Source organism: Crassostrea angulata, chromosome 1 (assembly GCF_025612915.1).
Source record: "Crassostrea angulata isolate pt1a10 chromosome 1, ASM2561291v2, whole genome shotgun sequence".
Lineage (NCBI taxonomy): Eukaryota > Metazoa > Mollusca > Bivalvia > Ostreida > Ostreidae > Magallana > Magallana angulata.
The window spans coordinates 41,337,010-41,349,193 of NC_069111.1; the positions used below are offsets into that span (position 1 = coordinate 41,337,010).

General features: G+C 32.0%; 2 protein-coding genes across 2 annotated transcripts; one reads left to right on the top strand and one right to left on the bottom strand.

The window, feature by feature from the left end:
• Positions 1-1,053: 1,053 nt before the first annotated feature.
• LOC128183930 (33 kDa inner dynein arm light chain, axonemal-like) lies at positions 1,054-3,869 on the bottom strand. Its single transcript, XM_052853164.1, has 6 exons — positions 3,708-3,869; positions 3,402-3,544; positions 2,840-3,009; positions 2,514-2,692; positions 2,228-2,392; positions 1,054-1,420 (listed from the first exon to the last, which is right to left on the bottom strand). The coding sequence occupies exons 1-6, from the start codon at positions 3,786-3,788 to the stop codon at positions 1,385-1,387; spliced, it is 774 nt and encodes a 257-aa protein (XP_052709124.1). The 5' UTR covers positions 3,789-3,869; the 3' UTR covers positions 1,054-1,384.
• A 306-nt stretch (positions 3,870-4,175) lies between these two features.
• Positions 4,176-12,009, top strand: LOC128184056 (ER membrane protein complex subunit 2-like). Its single transcript, XM_052853386.1, has 10 exons — positions 4,176-4,327; positions 8,662-8,775; positions 8,928-8,992; positions 9,147-9,232; positions 9,343-9,400; positions 9,506-9,591; positions 9,906-10,047; positions 10,318-10,428; positions 10,624-10,722; positions 11,330-12,009. Exons 1-10 carry the CDS (start codon positions 4,303-4,305, stop codon positions 11,420-11,422), a joined length of 879 nt encoding a protein of 292 aa, XP_052709346.1. The 5' UTR covers positions 4,176-4,302; the 3' UTR covers positions 11,423-12,009.
• Positions 12,010-12,184: the final 175 nt, after the last annotated feature.

The following is a 12,184-nucleotide window of genomic DNA, read 5'->3' on the forward strand; positions in this document are numbered from 1 at the left end:
TTTAAAAATAATTTTTCATATTCATATTTTGTTCAATATCAGTCTACATCATGTTCCTGCAATGCTGTCGTTCATGATATTTTCACCAATTCATGATCACACATTAGCCCGCATCTAAAACTTGACTTGAGAAAATAAACTAATTAATCAATATTAATAATATTTAGAGATAAAATTCTTTTTAAAATATCATCTGGTTATTGGCGGTTAGTCATTTTAAGCGTATTTTCAATTTAATTGATTATTAAATTAAATTAAATTAAGTCTTATCTAAAGCCAGAATTTAGAAATCTATATAACAAATATAAAATGTTATCGATACACTGATACATGTATCCCTACATTTGATTTTTGAAGAATGTTTCCTAAATGGTCATTGCGATGAAATATCTATGACATATCCAGTATACGTTCAAATTTTAGGCAGATTCAAACCAGCCTCCGTTGTTTTTTTTTCTAGATTTTTTTTCTAAAATTTTGTCGACGATGAAAGGATGAAGTAGCTTTCGATCTTGACGATTAGGACTTTTCATTTCTTGTCATTTTGAATTCATTTTCTCCGCCCAACAAATGTCAAATAATTAAAAACTTTAAATTTCAAACAGTGAAGGACAAACAACTGGTCGATATCCATACAGATAATCGACATGATAGGAAACTCACGAGTATAGCAATAATTCAATTGCAAAATATTGTAACTTATATATATATATATAACTGCATAACTTTCATTATAGGCGAGAAGATAGGGGGAAAACCGCCATTGATTTATTTTTAGATTGCTGTCTAAAGTTACCAGCCTCCTCCCCTCCACCACATTTGATCCGCGCATGACCTTACCCCCCCCCCCCCCCCCTTCAATCAATTCCTCATAGGAGGAGTAAATTTAAATATAAGGACACTCTGATTACGAGTTGGAATGTTAAGCATTTTTAAAAATTTAAATACCCCCCCCCCCCCCCCCTTGAGTCTGTTGCAATATGTTTTGACCACTGAGCATTTAAAGTTTTCTTCTTACCTCAGTATTGTGAACTAAATAAAACATAAAAGATGTTGAAATATAAATTATACATTTATATTGTAACTTATATAATACAATGAAATGTCAAATGCACATAAAATATCACTATGAAATTTCATTTGAAATTAATAATTACAGCATTTAACAAGTTTATTTTTATAGAAAAACCCAAGTGTACTGGATTTTCACACAGAATTATGATTATAAATATCCAAGCAATTTACAACATGTTTGCTGAAAGCAAGTTCTTTTTATTTGACATCACATGTAAAGGCATATTCCAAGGAGCAAATGTCTGCTGGGAGCTTTTCCAATTTTTATGAATACTAAACAGAGATGTGAAAATAAATTTCCAGTATCATTTTACTTCTTAGGAGCAATGATTCCTTCCAGCTGAGTCTGAAAAAAGAAATAATTTGAAAATTATATACAAGTATTTAGGCAATAAAAAAGTGACTAAAGACTATTATTGGTTAAAATGTTCTAACTAAAATTTCAAAATCTTCCAACTGTCAACTGTGCAAATCTTTGAGTGTGTCAAAAATATCAAACATTTTTAAAACGTGTAATAGACTGATCAAAGTCTTAAGAATGTCTAAACTACTGCTCTGATTGCTCATGCATATTAAAATCAAACATTATACATATCTTTAAGAAAAAACTTAAATCCTTATCTAATCTTCATGCTCTAAATGTGAAACTTATTTACATTCATTCAAATTATTTTGGTTCATAATACATTCTCTACTCATTTTCTTTGAATTTGACTCTTCTATAACAGTAAATTGTGAAATTGCTAGAATTAAAGAATTATCCTCCGTCTCTCAAAGCGACAGGATCATATCTTTCCATGCAACTGTGGACAACGATGAAATGTGCAATTTCAAACTTACAGACCGAATTATACCTCCTCATTTTCATCTCCCATAATCATACTCATTTGAGTCTAGAATTTTATTTGACACACAGAAAAAAATATACAAGGATTTAAAAAATGTTCACTTTTGTTACTTAGGTATTGAGAAAGATGCAAATTATTCAAAGGAAGTCATACATCAGAAGCAAATATTTACTATATCAAATCAAAATAATGTTATATCATCATCATGATGGGTTTTGACTTTATATTTTATTTATTGAAACATGATAATGATTATAATTATCAGTTGTTATGTTTCACTGTGTAATGAAGTCTGACTGTCATACCTTCAGCTGCTGGTTTGTTCTCTTCAAGAACTGCATTTCCTCTGTGTGTTTTTTCTCTTCCACCATTCTCTGTTCCTGTGCACGTTTCTCGATTTGATCACATTTTCCCTTCAGTTCATTGACCTGTTTTTCTAAATCACGCTTCTCCTCTTCCAGGTCAGAAATCTAAAAATGAGTTACCCCAAAAATATAAGAAGAAATGGAAGATAATTTAAAAATCAAATTTTAATCAGTGGATCTTTATCAAAAGGTACATGTACTTTGTTTTGAATTTATATTCCTGTACCTTTTTCTCCATGTCAGCTTTTCCTTGCTCAGCCCACAGAGCTTTCCTCATTCCAAAGGCCACACTGCTTTCATATAAGGTCTGATAAGCTGCTATCGTCATTCTGATTTCATCTCTGACTCTGAGGAGCAACAAACCTCTCTCAGCACAGTTGATGGTGACTTGACGGATGAGCTCATCTAGAACATACACAGTTTATGCTTAAAGTTGAAACTTATCGAATGACAGAATAATAATTCAAGAACCTTGTGTTTTAAAAATAGGTAACATAATTTGTATAAATACAAAAGAGAGATTTATTGCATCTTTAAGATTATGTTACATACCAAAGCACTGTGAGTAGAGTTCACGCCTGACTGGGCAGATTCCTGTCTCTCTGGCTTGTCTTTGTTGTAACCTCCTGTCAAGTTCTTCCTGCAAATTGACGACATCTAAACGAGTGGCTGGGGTACTGGAAACTTGCTGTACCCACAACTGCCCAGATTCTTGCCATTCCCTGCAAATATATAAAAGTTGCTGCTTAAGAATTTTTTAGGACAGATATTTAACCATGATTATGGATCTTTATTATAAAATATGCTCGATATATGTTATTTATCAATTTACATACTTGCATATTGGAATATGATGCCAAAAAATTAACCAAATTAAATGATTTGATGAATTATTTGATAATCTAAGATATTTTCATTCAGTTGTGAACAATGTATTTTTAATGTCCCAGATGTTGTTAACTTTATATCGAGCTATAAGTGTGACTTTTTATAAAACCAAGCGCTCAAAAATTCCGTGGGACATTCATATATTAATTATCACTATTAATGATAGAACATTGATTGAAACGTATTAAGAATGTAATATGTTAATCATTAGAAAAAATTGACATACCTTGGAGGAAGAATAGAGTTGAGAATTTCATCTGTTTGTTGAGCTGCTTTGGCATCAACAGGGGACAGTTTCTGTTTTCCTGGTGGATTTGGCACTGGCCCTGCGGCTTGTGATGGTCCTGGGCTTACTTTCAGAGCTCTTGCCTGTGTTTGATAATAAGGTTAAAAAAATTATTCATATATATATCAATTAATGTATCATATAAATATCCATGACAGTAAATATGGAAGGTTGCAACTTTAAAAGTTTTCTGTAAAGTCCGAAAAGAAATTAATTGGCTATTGACGTATTTTTATCAAAACATACCCTTGGTGTTTTCTTATCTGTATTCCGACTGACAAGCACTGGGTTGTCATATTTGACCAGAGATGCGTTTGGAGGAATCATGATTTCTGTTCAATGTCTTGATTCACTCGAGACTGTTTTTTGTGCAAGATAAGTTTGTTGCTTCTATGACAACAGGCCACTGCGCATGTCTAGTAAACAGGAAGTTGTTAAAAAATAAAACCCAAATTGTGAAGAAAAAAACATTCCGGAAGAAATTTATTAATAAAAGTGAATACATAAGAAATAAACAAGATAACTTTCAAATACCATATTGGCATATAGAAATTTTATGTGGATTCATATTGCAAATGACACTTTTAATTATTTTTTTATTTTTGTTAGAAAAACTATTCGTGCAATTTTCTCATTTCCTTTTTTTAATCATAGAAATCAGTATTGAAATTACAAGTAAAAGAGTGACAATGCTATCAAATAAAGAGTAAATGAATTTATGGAAATAGATAATTAATATTTTGTGATTTTTCACGTTTACCATTTATATTAGATTTTATGTATATTTTCCCGATTTTAGTTTCACCTGTAAATAAGGGACAGAGAACCAGACAAATTCAATATGGCGGGTCACATATCATGGGAAGGTAAAAATAAATCTATTTTTTCTAATAATTACACGACATTCTATTGTTAAAAATTTTATATGATCAAATCATACCAGTGCGTATCTTTATTTCAATCTCTTAGATATTAAAGGGTCAGTGTTATCGCTTAAACTACATCAATAATGAAGAAGCATATGATCAGCTGGTATCAGGAGAAAACGTACCCAGGAGAAAACGTACCCAGGAGAAAACGTACCCAATTTCTAGGGTACGTTTTCTCCTGGAGAAAACGTACCCGGGTACGTTTTCTCCAGGAGAAAACGTACCCTATGAAAATGATAAATATACTACTTAATAGTTTTTAATACTTTTAAATACTATTTTACACTAAATATTCCGGAAAGTATGAATTTTATAGATATATGAATTTAATACTTTATATATTTAAAGGGTTTGGACATATAAGATAGTTTTCAAATGCTACTTTTATGCATATTTTAATGCATAAATATATAGAAATGTATTCATTTATTTTAGTACGAATGACCTGTCATACATTGTTATCTGTCTACTTCTTCTAAGTTTTCCAATTTCCATTTACCGTAAGCCTTACATATTTGAGTATTTTTATGCGAGATCCCCTGATTGCCTTTTAATTATAGAGATAATCAATTAAATACCTGAACAGTTATTATTATGTAATGTTATGCATTGCCTCCCCGCGCTAAGGAGGTAGAAATATTCACTCCCCACACATTATACATGTCAGTGCCATCGGAAGCAAATTGAAAGTGGGGGAGGGAGGGTAGGGGCTAGACTTATAAGGATTATTTATTTATGATCAGGAAATCACATATTTACTAAGACTGACTGTTCAGTGTGTTGTAGTTCATCTCGTAGTATTTTTCATATATATGAATCAAACAAATATTTAAAAGACTTGGACTTGATTTGAGCTAAAAAAATTTCAACTTAGTTTTATAAATAATTTTCAATAGTTGATAGAATTTCAATGTTCGTTATAAGTAATCTCCTATAAACCTTTGAGACTTTCAAAGTATAGTCAATTCTTGAGACATTTCAGCAATGAAAACAAAAACTCTGAATATAGGTGACATATTATTTTTTTCGTTTATTTACAACCTATATATACATAAAACATGTAAAACGCGCTATCGACTTCTTGAGATACTCATCATTTAGTTCTCCAAATTAGATTGCAGTAAAATTCATTATTTAACGGTTTCCTTTATTGTGGATCAATTGCCGACTCAGGCGATGTTCGTGTATGTGAATGTAACAAATTATTGTCTAATTAAACAAAATTATTATCTTAATAATTTATGTACGTGTTATGTATTTAAAAACAACAGCAACATTTGAACAATGTTTATTGTATATTTTATTTTGTTTCATCCAAGAATATTTATGAAAAATACGATTTATTATTTTCACAGGGTACGTTTTCTCCAGGAGAAAACGTACCCGGGTACGTTTTCTCCTGGAGAAAACGTACCCTAGAAATTGGGTACGTTTTCTCCTGGGTACGTTTTCTCCTGGGTACGTTTTCTCCAGCATTCGATCAGCTGTATGTTTATTTTCAATGGTAACCTTGTATTTACAAGGCTATTTCACTGCTTTGTGTACAACTTACTTAACATTTATTTTATTTATAAAACAGTGAATGAATTGATTTAATATCCCAAATTGGTTACAAGCTTTAAATGCAATTTTTTTTTATGTGGAAAATTTTCAAAATTACGCTATATTATATCCCAAGAAATTTATTCAGCATACTACTTAAATTGATCATAAATACCTCAGGGTTCAAACCATGCAAACGATGTTATTTTAATACTATGAAAAAATTCCCAGATGTCTCCTTTGAAACACCCCCTTTAATGTAGCATGTTTTCAATAAGCAGCTAAAAATAAAAAGTCTACGGAGATTTTGCATTGCAAGCAACATGAAATTACCTGAATGATAATGTTGAAAAATTGTGCGAGGTATTCGAGTTACTTTCGAAAGATGAAAGATAACAGATTTTCCATTTATAAATATACAAAAGAAATTTAATTTTGTTCGTTTGAACCTATCTGGGTGAAATTAGATAAGGTGTCAATGAAAAAGTCCTTGATTTACTTCTTGACAAGTATGTGTATTTTGATTAAAAATTGCTAAAAAGAATGGAAACAATCACTTGGGACAGACTATATTAAAACAGGATAAATTTATATTTAATGCAACAACTTTTGGTTTACTTAGTGACTTTTTCTACAAGCTTACAGTTATAAGATTATAATTCCTAATAAGTTTTGGATTTACTGAAGGATCGATGTCCTAAACAGTAGGGTATCAGAAAAATTTGCTTTACACCAACAGTTACTCTTCTTCAAAGTACTGAGCAGGGCTCTTTGGAGAACATTTATACTGAGGGAGGCTCGTTTGTAATATAAATCAAGTACATGTATTATATAATATGTTTTACGGTGCGACCGTTGGGGCGAGCACAGCATGTGATCAAACAATGAATTATAATAAATTAATAAAATAAAATTAACAACGTGAAATTTGAATGCCAAAAAATAAAACATACCTATTTTTCAGTAAATTTTCATTATTCATAGTTTATAAGATTTGTTATAATTTATTTATTTATATGTAGAACAATAGTTTAATCTCAGATACAATGTTGTTAAATAATAAAGATTTTAATATATAAATATTCATTGCACTGCATCTCCTCTTTTAAAGTGATTGTGATTATGATTGATTGATTGATTTCCCCCCTTTTTTTTTGCAGTAGACATTTTTTCTTAAACGTACATATAAAACTTGACTCATCATAGAGCTCCCCCCATGCTAAATTTTTTTTCATTTTTGTCAATTCATACATAGAAAATCGACTTACCATGGATTTGCCCCTCCACTTAAAAAAAAATAATTAATGTTTGATTTTATTTTTAATTTACGCTTAAAAATATTTGCTTATTATGTTAAAAGAACATGGTGTTGTCTCCCCGCCCCCCCCCCCCCCCCCCCCCCCCCCCCCCCCCCCCCCCCCCCCCCCGCATGTAATAAATGGAAGTGAAAATAAAGAAACCATTGAACTGCTAAAGGGCTGAAGGATTAGAATTTTCATGATTTATTTTTCTTTTTGCTTGCGAAGATTTTTTGGATGAGGCAGCCATCCACCCACCCACCCCCTTTAAAAAAAAAGGCGCTGCTACGTATAACGTTACGTTTCAGGAAATTACCGTAATTATAGTGAATAAAATATTTGTGAGCATTCATCCAAATTAGTGCAATTTACAACTGTTTCCTGTATCTGAAGAAATGTCCTTATTCGTCAGCTGTTCTTTATCTTAGCCTTTGCAAGATTTTAAGAGGATTTTGGTCATTTCAGCAGATTTACAATAACTTCAATTAGAGTAATTTCCCCTTATTAGTGCTTATTGTGACGTCAAAGCTGACGTTGGTTAAGTGTCGTCTTACTCTTTAAAACTCCCCTGAGAAATAAAAGTATGCGAAGTATACTGTTTTATTTACTTAAAAAGCATGATGTTCTTAAAATTACACATCTTATAAGCTTTTCAAAGGTTTTATTTTGATTCTCGGGAGAACGTGATGTTGGAAGGAGAGGTTGGAAACCATTGGTACTATGAATTGTGGGTCAAAATTTACTGACTCCGAAAAATATATCAGATCAATGTGTAAACGTTTGTGACGTCACATGATTATTTTTGATTGAAAGTGTACTGAGGTGAACTTAAGAGGTAACATTGACTGTATGTCGCTTACATCGTTATTGTTTTTACTGTCTAAATTTGTCTTGCTGATTCTCGTGAGAGTGTGAAGTGATAAAAATTGCCATGATTACAGGGAACTACTGGGACGATTAAAACGATGCATTACTGGTCCGATTTACTGACGCCAAAAAAATCCGTTGAATGAATGTGCAACTAGTCCGAATTTTCTATTCACACACGCCTTGCCGGTAGAGCTCGCTTCGCGCCGGCGCTGCGCGCCGGCGAGCTGCACTCACTATTATATTATCTACGATGATTAATTTCCACAAAGCAAGTACGGATTTTGTTTCCTTTAAAATGTGCCACAAATAGTTTAGGGTAATCAAAATCCTCAAGCAAAGGTAGCTTAGAATTCTCACTGATATATCTATTGAAAGCAAACAGTTCTTGCTTGCTTTATAGGGAGGGATCCAATTGAAGAGGATGATTGAAAATTGGGTGAATGATTGATTTCCTTACCACACATAAGAAGATTAAAGGGAGCAACATTTTAAGTCATAATTTTGGCAGTAGGATACAGCTTACATTTATTTTTTATTTTCATAATGCATGTTTTCTTACAGAGGCCAGAAACCATTTGAGGAGAATGAGGGAGGACCAAGTTCGAGATGGACAAACTGTTGTTTCTCTTTGGGAAGATGTGCTTATGTCAGAAAGAAACAAACTGGGAGATGAATGTAAGAGATTGCTCAACAAAGAACAATGATGATGGTGATTAGGGTGAAATGCAATATGAAAAATAAAAGAGGTTTTAAAAAAGCATTCTTTATATACATTGTATAATTATTTTTTCATTTGTTTTTATTGTGCATGCATTATTTATTTTTAGTATGGACGGTATACGAACAAGTTTGCATAGCTGCTCTAGATTGTCAAAGAATTGATATATCTGAGGTAAATACCTAAATCCAGGATAATTAATGTCAAGTCTGCTAGAAAATGTAATCTCTTGTATATCAACAGAAAAATTTTGATGTTACTGGAAAGGTAGAAATGAGATTTAACTTCTTAAAAATATGTTCACATTCTCTTGTTTTATATTTTGCAGACATGCATAGAACTTCTCAAATCTAAATTTCCAAACTCATTACGAGTGAAGAGATTATTAGGAATGAAATATGAAGCAGAGGAGAGGTATTAATTTTAAATATCACAGCATTATAATAGCTAAAATAATAATAAACTAATTCATTACTGTTTTGTGAAAAAAGGATGAAAATTGATACCAAATTTGTTTATTTCAGGTTTCATAAAGCTGGAGATTTGTATGATGACATCATCAAAGAGGATGAAACAAATATGGTAAACACTTAATTGAAAATTTGAAATTGTTCTGGTAGACTCTTAAAACTCCATGCTATGGTGATATCATACTGTAATTATAACATTTACTTTCGTTACCTACAGTTTGCCAGGAAAAGAAAAGTGGCTATACTTAAAGCCCAAAACAAAACTTTAGAAGCCATTGAAGAATTGAATAAATACCTCAAGCAGTAAGTAAATTCAGCAAATGAAGTTTTTATTCGTTTTATACTATACCAGTTTACAGGTAAAAATATGAAGGTAAAATGTACTGTACATGCATATACATCAAGATGGTGATAAGTAGAGCATCAAATACATGTAAGGATATTTTTCGCAAAATTTGCAGCAGTGTAGACAAAAGTAAAGATGTGATTGTGAAGGCAAAGAAAGTCAGAATTAACAATTTTCTTTCTGTAAATGTAATTTGAAATGAATGTTTGCTTTGAAATGTTGATAATACATTGTAATGTTAAAGTGAAATATGTGAAATTTGCGTACTTAGATTTATGACGGACTTTGAGGCCTGGATGGAACTCTGCGATCTGTACCTGGCTGTACAGGACTACACCAAAGCTGCGTTTTGTATGGAGGAGCTGATCATGTCAAATCCTCATAATCACCTATATCATCAAAAATTTGCAGAGGTATGCATTAAAGGGATTTTACATGTTTTCATTGTAATTGTTGGAAAGTTTAAGAAATATTTAAGGCACTCCCATTAGTTATTACTGCTGGGTAAGGTATGTAACTAGTTCAGAGTGACTGAATGTGCAAGACTTTTTTAGTCTAAGGACTCTGGTTCAAATCTTTGCAGATTCAATATTTTTATTTCATTACATTTTTCTCGCCAGTAATTTTCTCTTCTTTTCTAATCACAGTTATATCCAAACATTTTTAGCTATTTTTCTTTGCAGATCAAATACACCATGGGAGACCCTGACAATATGGCCATAGCACGGACTTATTTTGCCCAGGCTATTAAACTCAATCCCAACAGTGTTAGGTCCCTGTATGGCTGCTTCCTGGTAAGATTTATGACAGGCAGGGTGATTGATAGTGTCGCTTGTTTCACTTCAAGGAAGTTAGATATTATAATGAGTTGTAGGATTAAGCACTCCTTTCTTCATAATGAATTTAATTTGAGTACAAAATAAGAATGTATTAAAGTCACAATGTTTATTTTTCATCCATTCAAAGGTTTTGTGGTATTGTCTTTGTAGGCATCTTCCAATTTAGCTGCTAGTTCTAACAGAAAAGACAAACAAAGTAACATTAAGTATGCAGCATGGGCCGCCCAACAGCTGAAAGAAAAATATACGGTATGTGGAGCTAAGGACTTACATATACATTATCACTGATAATTTTTTAGAAATTGTTTTATTAAGAAGTGTGTGAGTTTCTGTTGTGTGTTGTTTTAACATCATCAGAAACCCTAGCTGCAGAACAGTAGCTCTAGAGGATACTTGGGCTTACATGCCATAGAGCTACAGTTCCTCACATGTAAAACACTTGCAATTTATACAGCTAAAAATAAAATTTTATGCCAGTTTTCAGTTTTGCAGCTACAGAAACCTTTATCCAGCTCATCAGTATAATCTTGATTTTATGAATATTCACAATGTTTAATACATTTTTTGTATATACACATGAAAACAATGCTTGTGACAGTGATGATCAACTTTTAAGTACAATTGTAATCTAAATGAAGAATATGCATTAGCTTTCACCCAGTTATTAAGAATTTCTTCTTGAAAGAAAAGATGCAAATAGGAATAAGGCATGAATTACATGTATTCATGGTGTAGAGAAATTCTCCGACACCCAACAGTTGGGAAGCATATGCAAAACTGGCCTTGGGTTTCTGTTGATGTATGTTACATTGTTAATTATGCTAAATTGTACATTTGATTGTTTTCCATTTTGAAGACTGTCCAGCCTGAAGATCTCACAAATCAAACCAGGGTGTTGGAGTCGATAGAACGAGTGCTCGAGTCTCTGACAGAGAAAACGTCAAACTGAAAATACAAGGACATGAACATTGATAGCATGTCTGAGATTGCTGATCTGAATGCACCATCTTCTTCTCACAACATCGGTCATGTGGAAATGTACAGTAGTCCACTATGAAGCTGTCAAACAGACTCCATGTGCAGTGTTTACTACAGCACATTTCCTACACAGAGAGTTTAAATTTAAATCATTCATTGAATATATGCATTTACTGTGGTGTCTTCTGTGACAAAGAAAAACAATAAGCAGCTAGAGCTTGTTGATTGTATTTGTCTAAAAAAGAAATTGTTGAGACGTGCATGGTAATTCAAGTTTCAGATGTGTTCCATTATATGCAAATCTAAAACAGTAATTAGAAGATCCAAGATTTATGAAATAAGAAACAAATGTTTAATTTAAAGGAAAAAATTCAAAATGATACAGAAATCAGGCATTTGATTATAGGACTTCTGTAATATGCAGTTCACGTAGGAATGTACTGGTGCATCGGTTGAATCATTTACAGCACATTTCTTTTTTTCACATAGTATATGTACATGTACTGGTTTTGTACACACTATTTATTCATATTCAGAATAAAGTTTTTAATATCAAAATCCTTTCTTTTCATATTATATGTTTTTTACTTCATTTAGGAAGATGAATTTCCATCAACAAGAGAAATAAAGTACCGGTAGACATTATTTTCCTCATAATAGTGAAAAATTATAAAATATCACGGAAATTGCTGGGTTAACAAATAATTGGCATGTAAAGTAATTTGCTGTGGAC